At 43.3% G+C, this 26400-nt stretch overlaps 1 protein-coding gene across 6 annotated transcripts in view; it reads left to right on the plus strand.

The window, feature by feature from the left end:
• Positions 1-26400, plus strand: part of CTNNBL1 (catenin beta like 1) — a 155847-nt gene that overhangs the window by 109033 nt on the left and 20414 nt on the right. For 4 of the 6 annotated variants that reach the window (XM_070588367.1, XM_070588369.1, XM_070588368.1 and 1 more), the window contains exons 12-13: positions 17502-17599; positions 19690-19770. In XM_070588367.1, the coding sequence (XP_070444468.1) occupies positions 17502-17599; positions 19690-19770 (179 nt within the window). The remainder of the gene's footprint in view (positions 1-17501; positions 17600-19689; positions 19771-26400) is intronic. The other 2 variants (XM_070588371.1, XM_070588372.1) reach the window with 1 other exon arrangement.

Consider the following 26400-nt stretch of genomic DNA (forward strand, 5'->3'; position numbering starts at 1 on the left):
TACTTATCCTTTGGAATTTCCCCCAGTCCTGCTTCTTCCTTGAAACCTTCCCTGATTTTCCACTTTTGTTTTTAGACTGGTCCCTTCCTTATGCTCCCAGTAGCATCCCTGCATTTGGTAGTTGTTAGTTGGCCTGTTTCCACTCAGCTGTGAGCTCTGCCAGGGCAAGGACCATGTCTCATGTTTTGGGGGGATGGGAGGAGGAATCCCTTTTATCTCTTGTATCCCTTTAAGTAGACTCAATCAAAAGAAAAAACTTTTTATTATGGAAATTTTCAAAAATATAAAAAGGTAGAGAAAATTATATATCAAACCCTTATGTGCCTATCACCCAACTTCAGTACTTAACATTTTGCCAATCTCGTTTCATTCCCCTCTACCTTTTTTTTCCTAGAATATTTTAAGGCAACCCTAGACATCATGTAATTTCATCTCATGTATGGAATTTTTAATTTACAAGTTAATGACTTATGAATGAGAGCCTTGGATCCAGCTAGGATGTGTATGTTAACATTGGGACCTGTTGATAGTTCAGCCTCAAACTATTAGACCTCAGAATTAGTCTAGATCAGGGTTTCTCAGCCTTGGCACTGTTGATACTCTGGACCAGATAACTCTTTGTTGTGGGGCTGTCCTGTGCATTGGAGGGTATTCAGCAGCATCCCTGACCTCCACCCACTAGATGCCAGTGACATCCCCAGTTCTCACAAGCACACTTAAAAATACTACAACATGCCTCAGGCAGTGGGATCTTCCTCCCACCCCACCCCTCCATTGAGAACCCCTGACTTGGAGAAAGGGAAGAAGCTTATAGATGTTTAGGGCTGAGAGGACTGTTCAGTAGACACTTGGGGACACTGAGTCCTAGAACAGAGTGCCTTTCTGATTATTACTGTGCTTGTTAGTATCATGCTGGAGAATAAAATTCTCTGTTTTCTGATCCCTGTGCCAGTGTGTGTCCCACTCCACCACACATTGTTTCTAGGAGCTCCCAGAGGGATGTCAGAGGTTTCCCAGGAGCAGGAAGAGTTCCTGTGTCCTGGTGGGGGTGTCCCTGAGCAGGGAAGATCATATGGTGGCCAGGCTGAGGAGAGTTCTGGAATACCACAGCCAGCAAGGACACACTGCTGCTGATTTGCAGCCATGCCCGGCAGTGGCCAGGGCTGCTCATCATTCCCCGTTACCAAATATTTATGATGAAGCAGGCTGGGGAATTCTTTCCTCGGGAATGCATCTTGGGTTCCACAGTGGTAAACAAGTAGGATTTGTTTCACAGAAATTACTTTGAAGTCAGTTTTTGCCGGAAACCATCTGTTTTGTATAAAGCAAAGGGACACTGGTGTTTCAGTTTATAGCTTTGTTCAAAATGAGCTCTTTGCTTATTTCTCACAACTCAGTTTGCTAAGAAGGACCCTTTGGGTGCTATTAAATTTAGTTCACCACTAGGAAGGCAGATTTGGGGCAGTGGAAGGAAAGCTGGCCTTAGGAGTCAGATCAGTCTGTGGCTCTTAACTAACTCTGAAAACTTGGGAAGGACACACAACCTCTCTGTGCCTTATTTTATCTCATCTGTAAAATGAGGAGAATAATTCTCACCGAGGGCAGTCATAAATGTTGTGAGAAAGAGCATGTGAAGCACCTAGCACAGTAATCTGGTATATTACGCTAATAAATGTTTTTTTCCTTTTAATAAAGACCCATTGGGAAAGACACGAAGATCTCTCAGGCCCTTAGTTCTTTATTTGTACAACTGTGAAACGGTTGCACTGGTGTATGGAAACTTTAGCTTGTGAGAAAAGGATGATGGCAAAGTACTTCACATGTTTGCCAATTGTTGATTATATCCTGTTAGTGAAACAGAGCGTAGAGCTGTTCTTCACAAATGCAGTGTGTTTTTTAGGATTAACCAGGTTCTTTCATCTCTTCCCTGTTATGAGTCTTATCCCTCCTAGAATATGATCCTGAAGCATTTTCTCAGAGATGACTTCATGTTTTTCCGGTAGGTTTTGTGTGTAAGATTATGGAGTGGTTTAGTTCGTTAGTCTCAGACTAGAAGTGGAAGAACTGTGTTCGTGCAGCCCTGAAATTCCTTCTGTCCCCTCACCTGGCCGTGCTGCTGGCTGCTGGAATGAGGGTGAAGAAGTCAGACTTTGAGGAACTGAACATCAGGCGTCCTTGGGTCTGCAGGCAGGTTTTCCTGGTTTCTGTGGCAATCGGCCAAGCCCTGGAGTCTGGAGGAAGAGTGTGTGGAGCTCACCAGTTGGTGAGGCCGCAACACTTAAAGGAGGACTTTGCTGCTAAGTGTGGAAAGAATAGGAGGAGGAGACCCGGGCTGTTTGAAGAGTGCAAAGGCAGGACTGGTGAATAAGATGAAAGTAGTGATGAGGTAGCTTTAGATCGTTCCCTGAAGGCCCTGGAAATAGGCTTTTCTTTTTTTCTAAGCTGAATTTCTAATCTCAAGCAGGCATCCAGGGAGGCCTCTCAGGAGCGTGAAAACACCTCCCTTGCTTTGGAGCTGTGATGATCAGCTGCGCTGCGCCAAGGCAGGCCAATGCTTGGAAAGTGGGAAACTGGAGCAGCCACGAAATCACTGACGAAGGGGAAATGTGGGAGAATTCTGGCATTTGTGCCTAACCTTGAGTGTATCCAAATCCAGATAGTACTATGTCATGCTATGACAGGGTTCTGCTGTGCTTTCCCCACCTGTCAGGACTATTTGAGGATACAGTTAGCTAACCATTGGAAAGAACTCTTTAAAAAAATAAAGTCACAGTATAAATATTCAGGGCAATTGTCTCATTTTAGGATCTAAAGTATTTTTATGTTTTTTGTTGGATGTGATTAGGGAGATAACATAATGTGCTTTTCAAACCCTGAGAAAGAGCCTCTAGGCCACAGAGTCAGTTTAAATTAACTTAGATGAAATATTCCTATAAGTGAAGTGCTGTAGGAAAGTGAACTGTAACCACCCCTGATCTATAGCTGCCTTCCTCACAGGGAGTCTCTCAAGAGCTCAGTCTGGTAGTCAGAAACCCTGCATCTGGGTCGTCTCATAACAGTTGTTCACACTACTGCTGGGTGTGGGTGCTGCCCATGTGAACGTTGGTGGGAATGCAGAAGTCAGACAGGTGCTGAAGCTCCAGGCATTTATTTCTGCCATTATAATAGGATGGGGGCTAATAAAAAAAAAGCTGCATCGGTCCTTCCAGCCAGGTCCTCCAGGATATAATGGAAAAGTGTTCTAAGGAAGCCCTTTGAGACAGTGAGGTAAAAAGAAGGGAAAGTGGGGGCTGGCCCCGTGGCCGAGTGGTTAAGTTTGCGCACTCCGCTGCAGGCAGCCCAGTGTTTCGTTGGTTCGAATCCTGGGCGCGGACATGGCACTGCTCATCAGACCACGCTGAGGCAGCGTCCCACATGCCACAACTAGAAGAACCCACAACGAAGAATATACAACTATGTACCGGGGGGCTTTGGGGAGAAAAAGGAAATAATAAAATCTTTAAAAAAAAAAAAAAAAAAAAAAAAGAAGGGAAAGTGCCTTTTTACCAGCAGCTACTCCTATTTCTAGGACTTTCCCCGCTGGGATGTGTGGCTGGTCCAAAAATGAGTGACACTGTACATTCAGCTTTCTTGGAGCAAATACTTGAACTCTCAGGACACCAATCTCTCTCTGGAGTTCCCAGAAAAGAATTTACTGGGTTAGCATATCAGTTAGGAGTTGCAGTTGATTGCTAGTAAACAGAGACTGGAAATAACAGTGGTTTAAACAAAATAGAACACAGAGGTTTATTTCTCTCTCACGTAAAGCAAATCCAGAGGTCAGCAGGACTGGACCGGCAGCTTCACAGTGTCATCAGGAGCCCAGGTTCCTTCTGTCATTCTGTTCTGCCATCCTTATCACAGGGCCAGGGATGTTTGTTTGCTTATTGATGTGCCCCAAGCACCTGTAAAAGTGCCTACCTTTATTTTCAAGATTGCCTCATGGTCTCAGATGCTACTAGAGTTCCAATTATTAAATCTATATTCCAAACAGCAGGAAAGTAAAAAACAGGAGAGGGCAGGGCAGAAGGGGACATGTCCTCTCCTGTAAGTTCCAAATACCAGTTCATCTTAAAAATCTGACCCAAAGTTAGTCACGTGGTCATACCTAGGTATGGGTCATACCTATAAGGGAAGCTGCAGTTTTTTTGTTTTTTTTTTTAAATTGGGCACATTACTAAATAAATATGGTTTTATTAGTAAGAAATAAGAGGAGAAATTGGGTAGGCAGCTGGCAGTCTCAGCTGGTCAGGATGCTGCCACTTGGTTTAGAACATCTCTCTTGGGCAGATTTTGGCCAGGCCTTCTCAGAGTTCCTAGAGTCGCTGGTGCCTAGCCTATTCTTCATGCTACTCCTCAGAACCAGCATCAGTCCCCAGTCCACACTGCTGCCCCTGGAGTGATGGGGTTGGTTTCACAGACAACGTACGTTATAGGAGCCGTAGAAAACTACAGATCAGAGTCATTTTCCACTGGAGATGGTTGTGTGCACACATGGGACGCACTTAAGACTTCATGAACCTCTCCTTCAACCGATCTGAGATATGGGCCTTCCCTGGTCTATGAACACTCGACTTAGAGAACTTCTTTCTTTCAGCTCAGACCCCTGAGAGGGAATGTTAGATGCCACATCACTCTGTTCTTTTCCATCTGAGCGCTTGGAGAATAGTTGTGTGGCAGAAAGAAGCATTTCTTGAGCATACATATCCCTTTCTTGCTGCAAGGCACATTTGCCCACAGATACAGGGCTGTAGATTAGTTAAGATAGCACTTAAATAGTTTTTTAAATTCACAGTGCTGCCAGAACCCTGAAAAGAGGGAAAGAAATCCTATGGGAGCAGTGAAAATAAGTCAACCAAAAGCAACACCTGTCATATTGCTTTGCACCTAGTAGGTGCTTAGACGATGTTTGTGAAATCTCATTGCTACTGAAAATTGAGAATACTGAATTAATTTGGCTGTATTTTCAGGTTAAATGGGTTTCAGTGGGTCTATTTCAATGGAAAACACATTCAAATTTCCAAACAACGTATTAAAAACTACTTTTTGAAAAAATAACCTTTAAGAATCTTGTCATTTGTATTCCAAGTTCTCATCTCTCACTTTTTTTCTTGCCTTCTTCCTCCCAAAATTTTCTTAGGAAAATTTTCATACAGAAAAGTTGAAAGAACTGTATAGCAAATGCTCATGTACCCACCACCTAGATTCTGCAGTTCACATTTTACTGTATTTGCTTTGTCATATATATGTCCATCTCTCTGTCATCCATCTGTTTTATTTTTTAATGCAGGAAGTAAGTTACAGACATCAGTACACTTCCCCCCGTGAATACTTTAGCATGAGTATCATTAACTGAGAGTTCATTTTTTTTTGAAGTCGTTTGTCTCCTACATCTTTATTTGATCTAAGGTAGCTTAAGTTGGCTTCTCTTCTCTCCATGCAGAGTTTTGTCAGGCTTTTGTTTGTTTGTTTGTTTTTTGGTGAGGAAGATTGGCCCTGAGCTAACATCTGTGCCAAGCTTCCTCTATTTTGTATGTGGGACACTGCTACAGCATGGCTTGATGAGCAGTGTGTAGGTCTACACTGAACCCATGAACACAGGGCCACCAAAGTGGAGTGCATGACCTTAACCCCTACCCTAGCAGCTTGGCCCTGAGAGTTCAATTTTTAAAAAAATAAGATTGCATAGAGTGAAGCGCACAGATCTTTAGTGCACCATTTGGTGAATTTGGACAGATACATACTCTATCAAGGTACAGAACGTTACCAACACCCCAGAAAGTTCCCTCATCCCCTTTCCTAGTCAGATTCCTCCTCCCGCGTCACAAGGATATCCACTGTTGTGAGTTTACCACCATGGATTAGGGTAGCCCCGTCTAGAACCTCATATCAGTGGACTCACACAGTGTTTACTCTTTTGAGGTAAAGCTTTCACTCAGCCTCCCGTTTCTGAGATTCATCCATATTGTTGTATGCATCAGTATGTTCCTTTTTATTACTGAGTAGTGTTCCATTGTGTGGATGTATTTTTCCATTCTTCCTGTTGACAAACTGTTTCAAGTTTTTGGCCATTATGAATAGAGCTGCTGTGAACATTCTTGTACAAGTCTTTTTGTAGTCATATGTTTTCTTTATCTCTTAAGTAAATACCTAGGAGTGAAATTGCTGGGTCATTTGGTAGTTTTTCACATCATTTTTTGATAACTAGAATCTTGTAGTTGAATTGAGGAAGGACCTTATAAATTATCCAGGCCACTTCTCTCCTTTTGTAGACAAGGATATTGAGGCCCAGAGAATAGGTGGAGAAGAGACTGGATTCAGTCACATCAAAGATTTTTCTTAAAGTTTGGAGTAGAAACTCATGTTTTCTGACTCTCTTCTGGTGTTCTTTATGTCGTACTTCCTTCCCCACCACCCCCCCCCCCCCCCCCCGCCCCAAGAAGGGGGCAAGGAAACCGGGCTTCTTTCTGAAAGATCGTTAACTATTTCAGTTTTTGCTTAGGGAGAATTAACTGTGAGATATACCCAAATGCAGTATATTGTGTTTGTTGCATATATTTCTGTAATAATCTGGATCTGGTCCTGCTTCTCCTCTAGTGTACATTCCTGTAAATTTCCAGGATGACCTTCTGGAGCACAAATCTGATCATGCAGCTTATTCTCTGTCATCTCTTCTATCACTCCTGTAGGGTAGAGTCCAGACTCTTTATTTGAGTGTGCATGGTTCTTGTTTACTTCCTTCTCCATCCCACTTCCTCTTCCATCCCACTGCCCACCGCCTGTAGCCTCTCCTATGTTGTGCTCCTTCATGTCTCCATGCCTTTAAACCCCTTTGTTTTGTCTGGAATGCTGTTTGCCTTTATCTCTCTGATAAATTTCTCCTTATTCTTCAGAATTGGGCGCCTCCTGACCCTCTAAGGGTCAGTTGTTCCTTTTTACTCATGTGTACCTCCTACAGCTAAGTTTTACCATGGGGTTTTGTTAGGATGTCACATTCAGTATTGGTTGAACTCCTGGCACAAGACTAGACACTGAAGGTGTGAGATGCATAGAATGTGGGCCCTGCCTTTGAGGAGAGATTGGGGAGATTCCTACAGCAGAGTGGTTTCAGGACTGTGTCATCACTACTCGTGTAGCCAGCAGTGTAGGAGCAGGCTCACCTCCCCATAGCGTCCAGGCGGCAAGTAGTTTGAAAACTTTGACAAATGAAACTGTCTCATGATTTTATTTGCAGTGCTAGTAAGAGTGAATGCTTTTTTTCATATGCTTATTGGGTATTTTTTAACTCTGAGCAAAATAGTCGTTTTATTATAGTGGAACTAACTAGGTCACTTCCTAGTCATGAAACCCTGGGAGGCAAATTTCTTTTCCTGGCTGAGTCTTCAGTTTCTTATCTGTAAAATAGAATAGTGACATGTTCAAAGGATTGTCCTGAGAATTAAATGAATATATGTAAAGCACACATAGGCACATAGTAGGTTTACAATAAGTCTTGCCTCTTTAAGTCACCAGTCACTAACCCAGTACCTGCCACACATTCAGGATTCAGTAAATGCTTGTGAGGAATAGGAATATGTATTTTGTGTGTGTATATAGATGCTCACACATACCCGTCTGTCTTGAGAGGAGTGTTTGAGTTGACTCACATCAATGTTCAACTGGAGCAGCTGAGCACATGCGTGTGACTTGTGGGTTACCACATCTCCTGCTAGGCAGATGTCCATTATAATGAAGTGTAAAAAGGGAAAAAATCATAATAAAAGCAGAGGAGTGTAGTGTTATGGCTTGATTTGACAGGGCCTCCTGCTACTTCAGCTGCCAGTGCCAGGCATGGAACAGATTAATCTGTATTCCAGCACACCACTGCTGAAGTCAAGATCGATGTAATTAGGGTATTTTAAGCATCCTGTTTGCATCTAGAGTCTTACCAGAAAGCAGGATGTCTGTCGATCTGGGGAATCTCGGGGTGGGGGAGGTGGGCAGCAAGGTTCAGCAATAAAACGGAGATGGTTTTAATTTTAGAAATGAGAGAAGAACACCGCTGTAAGATTTCCTTAAAACAAAAGAGCTTAATGGCCTTAGATGTTCCATGGAAACAAAGGCGCTCTACAGCATGGCCCTGAATTTTAACGTGGCCCTGCAAGATCTTGCCAAGACATGGGCCTGATGGTTGAAGTACAGGGACTATTTCCATCCTAGGAATAGAACTCTGGCTGACCCATATCTTTCTTAACCATTGGGCTGCTGTACGGCAGGTGCAGGCTCTGAAGCTAAGTGGGCAGAGTGGCCCTGAATTCATTCCCCAACCAACCAGGCTGGGCTAGCACCGTCAAGTGTCACTTAGCGACGGGGATATGGTCTGAGAAATGCATCGTTAGGTGATTTCATCATTGTATGAACACAATAGAGTGTATTTATACAAATCTAGATGGTATAGCCTACTACAAACCTAAGCTATATGGTACTAATCTTAGGGGACCACTGTCATGTATGCGGTCTGTCCTTGACTGAAACGTCATTATGTGGCACATGACTATATTTAAATGCCATGCCATCAGGATATTGCTTAGGGTCCACTTTCCATAGTCCAGCATTTATATTTCTCTATGATCTGCACCCCTTCCCGACCTTTCCACCATCATTACCTTTCATCCTCCCTTCCCTCCCACCACACCAATCTCTTCCCAGTTCTTTGTCTATACCCTGTGCATTCCAACTTAATTCCTTCGCTTCATGCTTGTCCATCTGCTTGGAATATCCTTGTTCCCATTGCCCCTTCTTGCTCCAAGGCCCTTCTCTTGCCTTCTTCTTTTCTTCAAGGCCCAGCTCAAGCACCATCTTGCTTACTAATCTTCCCACATCCCCTGACTGGAAGAGTATTTGCTCCATCAGTAGTTTCTGCCCCTTTCCCATTCACTATCACTTTCTGTCACGTGATTTTAGACATAATAGACCTCAAGCCCCTGGAGGGCAGGATCAGTGTCTAATTGTCTCTGTCCCCAAACACTGTATTTTAGAAATTTCTAGGATTCTATTTTATGAATAAATGAATGAATCAGTGTCAGTTCCATTGCCAAAGATCCCTAGAGGCCTTCTCCTGGCTCAGCTCAGCTTGCCAGTGCCTCTTCTTTCCTTCTGATAAATGTAATCTTCCCCTGCCTCCTGGTACCAAAACTTCAACAGAGATGCAAGCAGGACACCTCTGAAATCTAGAGGCATTTCTCTTGGCACAGAAGGGTGAGGATGTGACATTTAGGGATTGTGACTGTGCACCTTGTCACCTTCCCTCTGTTTCCCACCTCCCATCCCACTCCGCACCATGGGTGACTTGTTAGTAGAAATAATATTCCATTTATCCCTGACTTCAAGAATATGGTTCAGGTCTGTGCTTCAAGAATTAAATGTGGCCATAGAACCCAAAATCCTGCCCTCTGTCCGTCTACCAACTTTACCAGAGAAGACTTGAGGCTCTGAGCTCACAGCTACTCACTTGCCAGTATAACACACACAGTTCTGCATCCCTCCCGGAAGTCTCTGAGAAAAATGTTTTCCTTTTATCTCAATTCTGACTTTCAACTTCCAGTCCATATAAGCACCCCTACCCATTCTCTCCTCTTTCCTACCTCATCCCCAGCTGAATTAGGGGCCTTTTGCTCACGTGCTGTGCATCTGCCATGTGTGCCAGTTAATTGTGTGCTCTATTGTATCTGTTTACTTTCTAGCCTTGCTCCTAAGATGATGAGCTTCTCTAGAGTGGACTATCTTCTTTCATCTCTACAGTCCCAGTACTTGGCACCTTGCCTGGCACATAGTAGGTACTCATAAGTTTGAGTAAAGGAATGGTTGGTGTATGTACCACTTTGTGCCCTATAATTGTCCTGTGGTTATCAAACTCACGAAGAAGGTGTTTTTCAGTTCCTCTACAGATCAGGTGTTGTGTTTTCTGTTCTTGCAGCAAAATCAAAAGGCAAATAATTACCATGGCCAAGTATATTTATTTTTATTAACAGATAGGACCATCTCTGCTTAGATATGCTATGTACTTCAGCTTGCTAGTAAATAGCCCCTACCCACTTCAGGGCTGTCTGCAGGTCTCCCAGAATCTTGTATTATTTGGTTTTATAGGCAGACACACATAAGCAATTTAGCTTAATTTATTGTAGGATTAAACAGTCTGAGTAAAATTGGCCTTGTTCCATTTTAGGGTTAGAACAAATCTTGAGTTATAGAAAATAGCCCTACCAGCTGAGAAAGTCAAGTAATCTAAGCCCCTCTTTTTCTCAGCAGGGTCTAGTTAGGATGACCCAAGCAGACTGAAACGTGTTCAGTGGCGGGCATGTGATCAGGATGCAATATGGAAAGAGTTAGATGGTGATCTATGACAGGTGCATAAGTGAGAGAATCTCTTGTGATGTTTTTGTCAGTGCAGCAGGACTCAAACTAATGTCTATTGAGTGCCTACTGTGCACATATCTCATTTGATACAATGGATTTAATAGATGGAAGGGACAGCCCCATTTTACAAATAAGAAAAATGAGACTCAGAGATCAAACAGTATGCTATGGTGTAGTTTAATCGGTTGTTGACTGCCAGAGGCAAGATTTGAATCCAACTCTGTCTGATCCTAAGGCCCCTCTTAAGATTAATTCACTTGGTGCCTCTGGAGCGTGTCCCGGGAGTTCATCCTCTCAGTGCACCTGTGTGTCTTTCTCAGCAATGGAACACTGGTAGACCCAGTTGTCAACAGGCCCATCTGTGCATAAAAAGCTCTCCTCACAGAGAGAGGTGATGTTAACCTATTGGAATCTGGACCATACTTTTTTTAAGACTGAGGATGGGAAATGCTAGTCCATTCTTTACAGAAATGGCACAAACCGTAAGAGACTGATTGCAGTGACTGACAGTCTGGTTGTACCGTTCTGGAAAGACCTCTGATCTGGGTACACCAGATCATGTGTTCTTAACCAAGGAACCGTCCCTAAGAAGTGGGAACACTCTGAAACTCCACGAAAATGTTACATTTGTGTACTATTTTGGAAGGAATAGCATGCATAAGGGTTCATCAGATTCTCAAGTGTCTGTTGTGATTCAAAAAAAAAAAAAGATAAATTACAGATCTAGATTCCAGTTGCCCACAAAGGTACTTTTGACCTGAAACAAATCACACCCCTTATCAGGGCACCCCTGGGGAGTTGAACCAAAGATTTCTAATTCTCCTTCCAGCTCTGAAAATTACAGAACTCTGACGGACCCTGGAGAATCGACCTGTTAGCCCCCCTTGCATATACCCAGAGGTCTAGCCCATTGCTAATCGCCCTCAAGAGGCCCTGAAGAGATTTGAGCCAGGGGAGAGTGGGCCAGAACCTCCCCTCTAGGAAGTCTCAGTAATTACTGTCCGAGGCAGCCCGTTGTCTGGCTGTTGAGCAGGGCACCAGGGACTTGTGCTGGCACAATTTCAATACTGGCTCCCTGACACTTCACCAAGACCCCTACCTCCCTGCCTAGAGACTTGAAAATGTAGATTTGCTTGGCCTTCCCCCATCTAGAACCTCGTGGATTCCTTTAAAGTGTGTGTGTGCATGTTTGTTGTACTCGTCCTGGGCCCTGCCGTAGAGGTTGTTCTCTGCAGTGGGAGGCGCCACATCCACCCCGTCTGTGTGGACAGCTCCATGGCCATCCTTCACCTCCGTTTTATCCTGTCGAAATGACAGAGCAGCTGAGCAGTGTTGGCCGGCAGATAAACCTGTTATCTCCCCTGCTCTCTGTGCCAGCAGCTCTCCCCTTCTCCTTGGTGTGTGAAAAATTGACTCCACCTTGGGCTGAAATCTGTTCCTAGGGAAGCTGCATTTATTAGTAGCTAATGAAACTCTGTGTGCGTGTAAAACTTGTGTGGCTGAAGCGTTTTCCTGTCTGGCAGGCACCAGTGACCTATGACCAGCCACAACACCCAGAGAGGGAGATGGAGGGAACATAGGCAGCTTCAGGGCTGCCGAAATTGACAACCTGTCCTTTACTTAAAATCCCAAACAAATAGGTAGAAGTCATTTGTTCTTAGGTACCACTGCACTTGATCAAGGTATCTCCTACTCTGGGCTGGCGTGAGCTGTGGAAATGCATGCTAGTATGATCTAGTACCAAAAGAGATGATTCTTCTGTATATTACATTTTCCTCTTTGAAAATTACAACTCCTAATACCCTCTCTCTGCCTCTAGCACCCCTTCCCACCCCCCGTCTTGTTGAGATATATAAAGAACATTTGTTTGCAACTCTTTTTCATCCATCTTAATCAGCAAGATTAAAAGGGAAGATTATTGAGAAGTTCTGGTTCAGTATTTGTGGAACTGCCTAAAACCCAGAGTCTCTTCCTTATTTGGACTCTGGTAGAAATTGCTTCTGGAAAGAGTAATTCAGTAGAAGAGAGAAGAGGGGTTGTTATTCATGTCTTACTCCATATGGCCTTTTGCTTCGTTTTCCTCTCATTAAAACTGTTGAATTTGTTTTAAATCCACATTTCCCTAGTGTCTATCTTTTGGAGACAGTGAGCCCCACATGAAGCACATATTCAGGCTTTGCGTGGTTTAGTTTCTGGTCTCTCTTATATTTCCTCTTTAAAAGCTTTAATGATTATGTTTTATATGTGGGAAGCCTGTACCATAGTAAGAAAAACTTATAGTTTGAAGTCAACTTAGGTTCAAATCTAAGCTCCCACCACTTACTCAAAGATGTGACCTTCTGTGAGGTAATTCACTTCCCCGAGCCTTGGATTCTGCGTTTATAAAAGAGACATGAGAATAGTACCTTTCTCCTAACTTGGTAGTGAGGACTCATTGAGAAAAGTGTGTACAGACTCAAATAAGCCTGCTGTCATAGGTACACCATAAAAATGACAGTTATCATTGTGCCCTACTTACTTTCAAGTAGGAATTTGAACCAGCTTACAGCAAAACAATATGGTGATACTAAATCTTAGCTTTGAATAAGAATTTGTCAAAGGACAAATGTCAGACTGGGGGAAATATTTGCAACATATATGACAGAAGGGTAATATTCTTAATTTACAAAGAGCTCATAGAAATCAAAATTGGCAAAGGATAAGGCCAGGCAGTTCACACAAAAAGCAAGACAGATGGTCAGTAAACATCAGAAAAGGTACTTAACCTTATTTATAACAAGACCAAAACATGCTAATCAAAAGAAGATTCCACCTATCAGATTGTCATAATTTCTAAATTGGATAATATCCAATCTGAGTGAAGATATGGGAAAATATACTCTTTTATTTTGTGTATAATTATATACTTCCACTCTCAGTATATGTGTCTGTATGTTGTATATATGTTTATATATGTGTGTATACACATAATCATATATAATGTATATACATTTATTATTATTGTAGCATTGTTTCTAATAGCAAAAACAAAACAAACTATCAAAAACTGGAAACCTCTTAAAATACCCATGATCGGGGCACTAGTTAAATTATAATAAGTAAGTTCAGTGGAATTCTAGATAGCTATTTTAAAAAAACGAAGTGTGTGCTGATATGGAAAGGTATAATATTTCTCCTATGAAAATGTACACAAGATACTTTGTAGGATTTTTTTCCTTGGGAGAGAGGAATAGAGTGTTGAGAGGAGTATGGGAAAATAAAAATATTAGTAGGTGTTCAACAAATATTTGTAGAGTTTGTTTTATACCTTTTGGTATAGTTTGATTTTTACCATGTACATCCATTGCTTTTATTTTAAAATCCATTGGTGGAGGATGAAAGCAATCAATAGTAAAACAATAAAAGAAACTACTTCCTGTGGTTGAACGTAAACTCATCTTTGAGCTTCCTAATAGCCAAGGCAAAGAGAGAATGGTGATAAGAAGCACAAAAATTTCATCAGGAAAGAGAAAGATCTTCTTCATTTTGATCTCTAAAAGGAATGTAGCTGCCAAGGATTGGTCTAAACTCAGATTTAATCTTCTCTCTCCCCAGCTTAAAATTCATTGGTGGATCCTTGTCACTTTTCTTCATGATCCAGCCTCTGCCTACCTGACTGGCCTCCCCTCCCCCAGGAGTATGGAACAGTCCATCCAGACTGACCTTTGCATATATTGTTCCCTCTGTCTGGAATCCAGTTTTTACCTAGTCATCGGCCATGGCTGTTTTTTATGGTTTTTTTAAAGATTTTCAGTTGTCTGTCACCTCCAGTGGGAATCCTTCTAGGTCAGATATCCCTCCCCTGTGCTCCCTAGGTCCCCTATGTCTACCTCAGTGGTGGAACTTGTCACACCGCTCTTTAATCAGTGTTTTGTTTTCCCCACTAAATAGAGCTCCTTAAGGTTAAGGATACTGTGGTGTTTGTTTGGGGGCCCTGAGCACCAAGCACTTGCCAGGTGCAGAGATCATTGAATGACTGAGTAAGTGAGTAATCTGAAGTTTGAGTTTTCTGTCTTCCACCAATTAGCTGTGTGGACAAGTCACTTCTCCCTGGGCCTTGATTTTTCCTTCTATACGAGAGACTTGGCGCAGATAATCTATGAGAACTCTCTAGCTGATTTTTTTTCCTTCCTCTATGGTTGTCAGGTAGTCCATATATACATGGAAGTTTTTACCAGTTGTCATGCTAAGTAATTTCAAAGTTTCAGACTGAGCTTGTTAGAATTCGCTACATTTATTTTGGCCTCTTCCACATCTGTTCACCAGCTGAAGAGATCAGAGCCGTATCCACCTTGGTTGGCCCAAGATTGCATAACTGATTGTGTTCCCCACTCATCCTTCCTCTAATCTTCTCTCCTTGATATACAAGGAGGTCAGAGGACTTCCCCTGGCATGTACCTCCAAAGACATCCCTTCTTATGCTACTTTCTCGCTCTGAGCTGAGCTTTCTTGGTTTACTGTCCTTACTTTGGGTTCATGATGTTTTTTGCATTCCTGTGAAGACAGGGCCTGGTCTGTCCACTCTCCACTTTCTGTCCTCACCCCTACCCTACTCCCTGTTCCCTACTCCCTTCCTTTTTTTCAAGGTAAAAATTACACTACCTCAATCCCAGCCTTACACAAAAGTTGAAAGGCTATTGGGATGAACCTGGGGTCTTGAGAAGGTATATAATATTCCTGTCCACAGTATATTTTGGGAAAAAGTTTATACTTAAAAAACTGAATCTACTGATTAGGAATATTTTATTGAAACTGAGGGCTCCCTAGGAAAAAGCCATCCACTTACTCCCAGATGCAAAAAATCTTTAAGGACCATCTTGTAACTGACAGTTTGAGAGCATGTTAGCAAGGCAAAGGCGGTATTACTCTGAACTTGGGATAGGTACTTACACAGAAGGATTTAAAAAAAAACCTATTTGAAAGATAGCCAGAATTCAGGAGTGGTTTGTTTGTCCTGTTCCCCCCCCACCACCACTGCAAACTTGTATTGAGAGCCTGCTTTCTTCCCATTCATTCAGCAGGTATTTTAAAACACCTGCTATGTGCCCGGCATTGTTTTGGGACTGAGGATATACCAGTGAACAAAGGAGACTAAAGTCCTTACCTTCAAGGAGCTTCTGTTCTAATTGAAAGGAAACTGAACAAAATAAGTAAATTATATACAGTGTTTTAGAAGGTAATGTGTGCTGAAGAGAAAAATAAAGCAGATAAGACGGGAATAGGCAGTGTCTGAACATTGCGTTTTTAAATAGGATGGTCAAGGGAAAGCATTGATGAGAAGACGACAGTTGAGTAAAACTAGATTTGAAGATTAATCCTTGCAGGTAACCTGATGAGGAGCATTTCAGGCAGAGGAAACAGCGAGCGCAGAGGCCCCAGGACAGAAGCATGCCTGACATTAGGAACAGCGTTTAGTCTGAGTGAGCTGGGGAGTGATTGGAAGGTTTTAAAAAGAGGGCTGATGGGATCTGACTTTAGATTTTAACCTAAAGATCATTCTGGCTGCTCTGTGGAGATTAGGCCAAAGTGGGCAAGCATGAAAGCCAAGAGACCCAAAAGTAGACTGTTGAATATTCCAAGCAAGAGATGATGGTGGTGTGGACCAGAGTAGTGGCAGCAGGGGCAGTAGTAAGAACAGATGGGATTCTGGATATAATTTGAAGGTAAAGCTGGCAAACTTTTCTGTGGGACATGTGAGAAAAAAGAGAATCAAGGATATCTCCACTGTTTTGGGCATGAGAAACTGGAGAACCTGGTTGCCCTTAACTAGGTAGAAAAGACTATGGGGAACAGGTTTGAGGAGGAAGCTCAGAAGCCTGGTTTTGGATTTGTCCAGTTTAAAGAACCTGATAGACAACCAAGTGGAAAGAGTAGGTTGAGAGGTAAATGCATGAGTCTCCTTTCAGAGAACAGGACCGACACTGTAGACACGAGTTTCAGAGCCATCAGCTTGTAAGTGGTTTTTAAAGTCATGGCACTAGATGAGATCCCCAGGGAAGTGAATGTAGCCAGAAAAGAGAAGTCTAAGGACTGAGTAACTCCAGCATTAGATATTGGGGAAATGAAGAGGTAGGGAATGCTTCTGATATAAGTGAGGAAAAAACAAATACAAAATTATATCTGGGCTACAGTAAGAATGCTTACTTGTGGCTTTAATTGATAGTCAAGTGACTTTTTGAAAGCTCAGGGTATCTCTGGCTCTTCACTCAATTTTCAAATAGAATATTTATTGTCCACACTGTGGGCATTTTATTTCAAAGTAAACTTTACTTTGCCATTTCTCCATGAGTAGACTTCTGCCACCTCCTTTCCAAGGTCATCATTCTTGATTTAAAAAAATTCTTTTTAAAGAAAAGAATCTCTTTACAGCTAAAGCCTATTAATATACCCTTCAATTACCCTCTTCTTCCCAAGGTAGAAAAATAGTATCTCATAACAGAAGCCTGTGGGTTATGTGAGCTCAAAAAGCATTGTATCATTTTGAAGTACTTACTGTCTAGCTGCCTTTAAACTTGAAGTAGGGGTTTTAGCTGCACCAGAATGTAAGTGATAGCACTGGGACCCTATCATATTTCTTATTTAATTCTGGGATTTTTACTTGGGAAGTTATAAGGTCGTTTGAGAATATGATAGAACATGTCTTATTTGTTCCTTATATGTTCATCTCATGGCCGATATTCATCTTCTGTTCACAGATTATTTCTGTAAATGGAGGATGTGTTTAAGGTTGTGTCATGGGCAATAAGAATCAATTAATTCCAGGCAGAATAGAAATTCTAACTTAGTTTTGATTCACTTACTCAAGTCATCCTTGAGGATACCATCTCTTTTGAATATGTTTCTTGTGTAGTATGTGAAGATCAATTCAGTTTTCCATGACATAGTTTAGGTTCTTGTCTTATTAATCAATAGCAGCTGTCAGGGAAGGCTTACTTATTCCTCCTTCGGTAGAAGCAGACCAGGCTTGAAGAGAGGTAATAATTACTGCTCTGATCACAGCGTGTTCTCTTTTCTCCTTCCCAACCCAGAGCATGTCTGTTCGATCCTGGCTTCCCTCCTGCGGAACCTGAGAGGGCAGCAGCGAACCCGGCTTCTGAATAAATTCACAGAAAATGACAGTGAGAAGGTGGGTGCCTGTTAGACTATAAGGCTAGGACCAGGACCGGCGGGGATGGAAGGCTCTTAACCTGATGCGTGCCATCTGAGGGCTGCTGAGCTGGGTGTTCCTGCCCTAAAATGCCTTCTCCAGCTTTGCTTTGGATCGCAAAGGTTTTTCTGGTTGCTCTGCCTCTCATCTCCAAATTCATTCCTCTAGGAGTAGTAACACCTTAGAGTGGCATCAACTAGCACTTCAGGGGGATTTTTGGACCCAATGAAAGTAAATCATAAGTGGGATTTGGGTTGGGGGTTGCACAGCCTAGCAAAGTGATGAAGAGCATAGGCTTTGGATTCAGACATCTGGATTTGAAGCTGCTTTCACTACTTTTGAGATGTGTGCCACTCTAAGCCTCATTTTCCAAATCCTTTAAAATGGAGACCTTAATACCCATCTTGAAGAGTCAATGAGAGGAAGATTAAATGAGGTCTTCCCAGGCAGTGGTGATGAAAATGAAGATGATGATAAGGAAACAGTAGAGTCTGTCCTAGATGGGCTGTGGAACACGGGAACGATCATGTAAATGAGATTAGATAGATATTTCATATTGTCTAGCGTGCCGAACCGTAAGATTTTAAACAGTAGTAAGAACTACCATTTATTTAATGACTGCTATAGATTGGGTAATACAGCAGATTCCTTTCATTGTTGCATGTATTCTTAAAATACTGTGTGATTTATTTTTTTGTAGGTATTATTCACACTTACAGATAAGGAGATGGAAGCTTAGATACATTATGTGACTTGCCCAAAATCACACCACTAATAACAAGCAGAGCTGGGATTTGAACCCAGGCTGCCTGAGTGCAGAAAGCCTGTGTATTTTATCACACCAATCATAAGTAGGTAGTTCTAGATGAGTAAAATTAAGGACCAAAGCTCCCTTTTTAACTGAGAATAATTTCTTCCCTTCCTGTGTCCAAGATAAGGCTGAATTTTTTTCCTATTTCAGAGAGAGGTTCAAGACTGTCTCTTTGAGCCTACCTCTGACCATTTTTTCTACCCTCACTAGCAGGTAGCATGGTGAAGAGGCCATTGAGTTAGGTGCAGAACATCTTAGCAGTCATCACCCTGAGGACATTTAACATCTGTGCTTCAATTTCCTCATTTTTGAAATTAGGGTTGCTAATTTCCCTGCCTACATTATCAGATTTTTTTTAAGGCTTAATGAAATAATGGACACGAAAATACTTCGTAAACTGAAATATTTAATATCTTAGGGTCCTCACTGTTATCCAGAGAGGTTTGGGTGCTATCTTCCTAGACTGTCGGATGCTATGTTGAAGCAACATCTGCTGTAACCAATATAAGCTCTTGGGTAAAGATCAGGGTTGCCAAGAACCATGGTGGTACCAACCTAGTCAAAAGATAGGTTAGAAGTTTAGGCTGACTTCACAGTGTTCCTTCAATCTTTTGGAAGTCTAGGGAAAAAAACTTTTTCAAACCCACTGAGTATTCCTCAGGTCATGTTTGAAGCGTGACTTTTGCTAAGTTTAAAACTGATTTTTAAGTTATTGCTGAGCAAAAGTCAGGCCCTTTTTTTAAGTTGCTGGAGGAGTTTTTCTTGTACTCTGCTGACTCAAAAGCAACTAAAGAGATTTTACTCAGACCTTTTTAAAAAAAGATCAGCTCTGGGGCAGAATCTGAACATGAAAGGTTTCAATTCGAAAAGAGAAATTTCTGTAAAGTTCTAAGTGAATATCAAGTATGTAACTTCAAGCTCTGTCTCTTTGCAAGAAGGGACTTGAATTTTTATTTATTTATTTGTTTTTATCAAGTTGAATTCATGGGAGTCCTAGAAGAGCTGGGCGTGTATCGTCTCCTTTGGGAATGGACCTGCGTTCACACTGCATCCATCCTGAGCATGTGCTCTGTTCTGCCCCAGCTCTTTGATCCATTCCTGACGTGTTCCTACGCAAAGCTCACATCCTGTGTAAGACGCAGTACAGTGCACCTCCTCTTGTAAGGAGTGACAGTGAGATGAATAGGAGCTCCACTGTTCTCTTGCCTTGGTGTTCTCTTTCCTTCTCAATCGTGTCTGTGAAATATCTCTCTTTCAGGTTGACAGACTGATGGAGTTGCATTTTAAATATCTGGATGCAATGCAGGTGGCCGACAAGAAGATTGAAGGGGAAAAGCACGTATGTGTCCCTGCCTATCTCTTGCCAGCTATTGACTTGCACTCCATTTAGGTCCCTTATTCACCTCATATCTCCCCACAGGACAGGCAAGGGCACAGGTGCCATCTACCCTCATCTGCCGCCTAACATGGTGTAAGAGCAGAGCAGACGAAAGTCTGACGGTGGTTATAACTGCTCTTCCAACAGGAGAGAAAGTCCTTTAAGAGGAAGGATGTGTTGAATTGATCCAGGGCTGACCCTGGAGTCTGGGTGATAGTTCAGGTACCCTTAACAAGAGCTTCTCTTAGAAAATCTGTCCAAAGTTCAGTGCTGTGACTTGGTACCACATGGACAGAGTGTGTCTTGGTACACACTCCTGCTGGCTTCTGTAGTCATTGGGGAAGCATCCAAAGGAAGGGGGATCACAGGGTATAAGAGCTGGAAGGAAGCTGTGAGGTCATGGAATCCAGTTCCCGCATTGACGGATGAAACACTGGAGACCCAGAGAAGGGAAGCTCCGGTGCATTGCAGCAAAGCCTACACGCCAGGTTCACCATGACGGGCCCTAATTTTCTTATGCTGATGATTGCTGAGGGAAAGGAAACCTGCTGGGTTTTTCTTCTTAAGGGGCTTTGCTTACTATGGTGTTGACCTGCCTTCTCTATTTTTCCCCTGCTTCCATTTTGTTCTCTGCTGTTGCTGGCCTCTGTAGCTTTCTCATCTGTCTCCTTAATCAGGGCAGGTCTGTTGTTTAATGTCTTATTTGTATTTTCTTCCCTACAAGACATTCCTCAGTCTTGGTCACATTGTAAAATGATCCTTTTCTTGCATTTTTCTAAGTTTGTAATACCCTCATTTTCCTTGTGATCTTGTTTGCTATGTCACTCCGTTCTCGTTTCACCCTTCTTGCCTTAAGGATGCACTTGAGGCTTTTGAACCTGACTGGTGGGAGAGCCAGTTTGAGCACTGGCTGCCATCTCTGTTGGCAGGTCTAGCTCTGCGGGAGAACTGTGTGCATTGGCAGTTACACCAGCATTTTCCCTCAAGCTGTGCCTCAGGCCAGGGTGAGAGACTAGAGTTTTGGGGAAGACAGTGACCCTATTGTCTGTTCTGTTTCTCTTCACCCCTTCTTATCCACCCCTCCCTTTTCACAAAATATACCTTCATTTATGAATACTAGTAGAGAGGTAACTGTGTTTACCATTCTTGTGATTTCCTTGTGCTCCCTAACCCTGGTAAGTCCTCAGATGTTTGTTGATTGATTGACTTGATTGACTGGGACTGTCTTCTCTTGTCCGGTGATACAACTACAAGATAAAAGGCGGAGACTAAATTCTGAGGCTGGACTTCAGCCACCAGCATTGTTCCACACACGACTCTTTCATTCCACCCACCCCACCACCTTTATTTTGTTCTCTGAGTAGACTTTCCTTTTCTATCTTTTCTTCCCTTTACAGTTACTTCTACCTGATGGACAGTTAGTGATTGTTGAAGTGCCAGAGTAATTTGTCTTTCTCTTTGTCCAAATGGTAATTAGAAACAAATTCAAATTTCCCTAGACTTTTCTAGGGAAACAGCCGTGAGACAATTAGAACTCTTGCTTTGACAGAACCCCCTGTGTTATCTGCTAGAGGACACTTTCATGGGTAGGAGGAGCACCTGGCAGTCAGAGGACCTAGAATTTTAATACAAGCGATGCCTGTAAATCACTACCTAGCCATGGCTTGTATAGTCATGCCTCACATAGTCCGTTTCTTAGCTATAATGTGCTATCAGCCAAGGTGATCTCTAAGGTCCCCTGCAGCTTAAGGTTTTCCCTCAGGTTCAGGTGAGCATTCTTTGATAACTCTTTTGGCAATGGAATGGGTTTTTTTGGACAATGGACTGGATTAAAACGCCCAGTGAGGGTAGACCACTGACTGAGTTGTCTCCTAGGTAGAGGAGCAGCAGCCTAGTAGAAGGGTGTGTGTGAGGTGAGGACTCCCATAACCCTGGGTTGGAATTCCGGTTCTGCCACTTCCTAGCTCTGAGACCTTAGACAGAGGAGTTGCTCTCTCTAAACTCTGGTCTTATCATCTGTGAAATGGAAATGGCACCTCCCTTTTGGGCTTATTATGAAGACTAAGCATAAAGTATGCAAAGCACCTCACTCAGTAAGTAGAAACTGCTGCTGCTGCTAGATTTTCCTAGCATTCTTTGGAATTCTTGTGTAATTTTTAAGTGAGCCAGGCAGTCCTTTTCCTGAGAGCAAATCCTTGCCAGGTGTCCCAGAAGGAGTCACTCTAGCACACCGGAGTTTTGGCACCATCAGGTGCTTCTTCTGAGGTGAAGCAGGAATAGACCTTTTTTTGAGGGAGATCGAGTAAGCTGGGTGTCAGGAAGCAGCTATTAGGAAACTTGGCCTGCTTCCCACAAGATTATCTATTATCAGCATTAAAGAGGGTATGAAATTGATTAGCACTGACGGAGAGTAATCGCTGCGGCCACTCTCCCCAGCATTCACAGAGCTGCTGTGTGCCACAGGCGCCAGGGCCCTGCCTTTCCCTGACAAACATCTGTCTCCTTGATGCCAAGGCCGTTTTGCTGGGCGCTGGCAAACGTTCCAAGGCCATTAGTGCTCAGCAGCCTCTGTTGCTCAGAGAGACGGGGCAGGGTCGGGGCAAGAGATGCATTTGTGAGTAGTGCTCTCTGCCAGCACTCAGGCTTCATCCTGGCACATGAAGCCACCTCACAGGTGCAGTGACTTAGAACAAAATGACCTCTTTTTCACCTCTCATTCACGCAGTCTTTTCTCTTAACTGGTAAAAAATTAACAAATTCACCCCGCCCCATGGCCATTAAACTTGGATGTCCTACACCCTTTGGGAACTCTGCAAATATTTGCTGACTTGAACTGAATGCTTATTTCTCAGGCATTTGATGACATTGACTGTCAGATCAGTAATAAATAAATATCTCACGTACTTTGCCGAGTCTACCACAAAACAACCGTACATAATAGGGTCAGGTATTGATATTTTTAGTGTCACAGAGCCACCATCTTCCCTGTAAACTTCAGACTTCCATGGGCGCAGCGCAAGTGGCCATGGTTTGCAGTTGACCAAGATTCACTGGAGAGAATCCAGTCATTAGGCAAGTGTTTCTCAGGCGCCTGCTCTGCGAGGCACTGGGCCAGGCATGGGCCCGGGGGAGAGCTGGACGTGACAGTAGAGGAAGGGACCCAGGAGCGCTGCTGCTGCCACCGGCTAGAAGGATCCAGGGAGCAGGGAGCCGTCCACACCTTGAGGCCCCTCGGCAGTTTTGTGAATGAGGCAGGGTTCAAGCTGAACCATAAAGATAGAGACATGTAGGGCGTTTCCAGTCTAAGGAGGAACAGGAACAAAGGAGGGTCAGTGGGAAGCCAAGTTAAGTTTAGGGGCAAATGATAAGTTAAATTCCAGGAGCAAAGGGTGTGAGAGGGAGCGCCTGGGCTGTAGAGCTGGGCTTCTGCCTGGTTTCTGACTGCAGACAGAGAGCCTAACTGCCCCTGTCTTCTTTTACTCCTCAGTGGTGTTTCCTTTTTAAGGTGTTATATCCCCACCTGTGTACTTTGAGGAATGACATATGTGGAAAGTTGGTGACTTAGATACAACACACGTGAAAGCTGCTTTCACAGGGCCTGGCACATAGGGGTGGCCAGAGAACCTTTAGTTTTCTTTTGTCTTTAAGGACAGTTTGCACCTAGACACGCGCATTTTCTTACTTCCCTGGTACAGCAGGGTTCTGCGGGATCTGACCCTCCCTGCTTCTCCTGCTCCCTTCCTGCCTTTGCCTCTGCTTCTCCCTTCCGCCCTGGCTCTTCTTGTGCAGTGCCTCCTTCCACCTTCAGGTCTCAGCCTACACGTTGCCTCCTCAGCTTTTCAGTGATCACCATGTGTAAAGTGACGCCTCCCTCCCAAGTGCTGCTTCATAACCTGTAATTATGTTATTTGTTCGCTCTCTCTCTCTGGTACTGTGATTTCTCTTGTTCATCGTATTCTCAGTGCTTACATAGTGACTGACATGCAGTAAATGAAGGACCACCACTCATGAGAGGAAATTAATACTTGTCGGTGGGTGTTGAGGAAGATAGAGGGTCCTGGGTTTTCTGCATTATTCCTTAACTCTCAATTTCTTTGCAGGGGTGGGGTGGTGGTGAGGAAGATTCGCTGTGAGTTAGCATCTGGCACCGATCTTCCTCTGTTTTGCTTGAGGAAGACTAGCCCTGAATTAACGTCTGTGCCAATCTCCCATTTTGTATGTGGGTTACCACCTCAGTGTGGCTGATGAGTGGATTGGTACCCACCCAGGATCTGAACCCGTGAACCTGGGCTGCCGAACTCCAGAGCACACAAACTTAACTACTATGCCACGGGCTGGCCCCCTTAAGTCTCTCTCGCTCTCTTTTTTTTTAGGAAGATTAGCCCTGAGCTAACATCCATGCCCATCTTCCTCTACTTTATATGTGGAACGCCTGCCACAGCATGGCTTGATAAGTGGTGCTAAGTCTGTACCCGGGATCCAAACTGGTGAAACCTGGGCCCCCAAAGCCGAGCTCACAAACTTAACCGCTACGCCACCGGGCCGGCCCGCCCTTAGCTCTCATTTTTAACCCTAACTTTTTTTTTTTCCTCGGTGATTAGCCTTATCATCAAAAATATCTAAGGATAACTATGGAGATTCTGTGGTATAACTGCAGCTGTATTCAACAAGGAAAAAGACTCCCATTTAGCAGAGTCTACAGAACAAACTGATGATTTTAATACACATTTAGTTCAAATCACGTTCCTGCAATAATCTTTGACTAGCAAAGACTTCCATGTCTTGGGCAGTGGCCCACTGCTTTCATGTTATATTCAGTGTCCGTTCGATTCCAGGGCCACAATGTATCTGGACTTACCCTTGGGGTTCCTAGTTAACAAGATTTGGCCTGAACTTTTAAAGGGCATATAATTCTTGAGACTCTTCTAGTGAGCAGCACTTCTCTGTGATCTGTAAATATCCAGGATGCTTGTCTCAGCAGATTTCACTGACTCCCCAGACAACACGAAGCCCAGAAAATACCAAGGTCTGTGTTGTTGGGGAGATGTCCTGACTTCTCATAGGTTCCTTCTGGCTCTGTTAGTTAAATGTGCAGAGATGCCAGGCTTCTGGCTGTCAGAAGTAAGACATAATTATATAGGTACTGGCAGGGATTTTAATAGACGGAAGAGAGCCTTGGAGAGAGATTTTCCCTTTTTAGTTCTTGGGAAAATTATACTCAGCAGGTTTACTCAATAAAATGTTCTCACCACATACTTTGCACCGTTAATGACTTACAAATTGCATGCTAATTTTGCCACAGTTAAATCATTCCAGGCTTCATCCTGGAAAGAGAAAGATGGACTCCTTGTAATGAAACAGTATCCACAGGACTTGCTGTCTGAAACAGACTTTGGCTATTTCCTTAGCATTTAAAACTCATTTAAAGATTTGTACAAAAGTGGGTACGTGATCCTAAAGCACTGGGTAAGTATGTAGACAGTGAAAGTGTGAGACTGCCATTGATTCTTGTGCTAACTGTGCTGGAAGCTTCTGGGGCACGCTTTAAAAAAGAGAATCCTGCTGAGAGTTCCTCTCAGCTGTTCTTTAAACCAGTAGTTCCCAAACTTTCTCAGTCTATGAGTTGCCAGAACACAGCTTACAGCCAATAGAAGCCAGTGATGGGGGAGGGAGTGTCATGGTATCTTTTCCTCTTTCCTGCTTCCCTCTCTCTTAGACACTATATGCCCATTCACCCTCTACTGCATCTTGCTTGTCCCCTTCCCAATCATCCTTTCTACCAGTGGAGGAGAAGTCAGAGGACCTGAGTTCTGGTTCTTTGTCTCTGCCACTTGCTTTGCAGTGTGGCCTTGAGCACTCTGTTTTGCTTTTCTTATCTTATCTGTCCTCTTCTTTTAGTGGGGTTCATAGGCGCTCCCCTGCCATCCTCACGGGCTTGTTGCAAGGTCTGATAAGATCAGGGTTATGCAGACTCATAGCCACTCCCACTGGACGTCACTCATAGGTTTTTCTGGCTGAGCAAGTCCAAAGTCAAGTTTGTGGCCTGACCCCTGTATAATCTCTTCCCCTCCTCCCCACGCTAGCGCCAGTCACGAGTTTGATCAGGTCAAAAACCTGGGCATCATCTGTTTACTCCTTTCTTTCCTCCTCCCACTATACATCCATCTGCTAAATTTTACCTCTGAATCTCTGCAACCTATTCACTTTTCTCTGTTCTCACGACCAGTACTTAAATTCAGGCTACCATCATCTTTTTTTGTATTAGTGCAGCATACTCCTCACTGACTAGTTTCCCCGTCTCTGGGTTTATGCCCTCCAATTCATTTCCTACATAAGAACCAGAAATTTTTCTAAAATTAATATTAAATTATGTCATTCCTCCGCCTAAACAGCACACACTGGCCCTGTCTTACCTTCAGGGTGTGGTCTTAAGCTCCTCAGTTGGCCTTGCAGTGCCTCACCCGCTTTGGCCCTGCCTGCGCTCTGGCTGCATTCCTCACCACTCTTCCCCCTCATGATATGCAAAAGCCATTTGGCACCACCTGTGCCTCCCTAAACTTGTACTTTCTCAAACCTTGTCCACATTTGCCC

This window comes from Equus przewalskii, chromosome 21 (genome assembly GCF_037783145.1).
Source record: "Equus przewalskii isolate Varuska chromosome 21, EquPr2, whole genome shotgun sequence".
In the NCBI taxonomy this organism is placed as follows: Eukaryota; Metazoa; Chordata; class Mammalia; order Perissodactyla; family Equidae; genus Equus; species Equus przewalskii.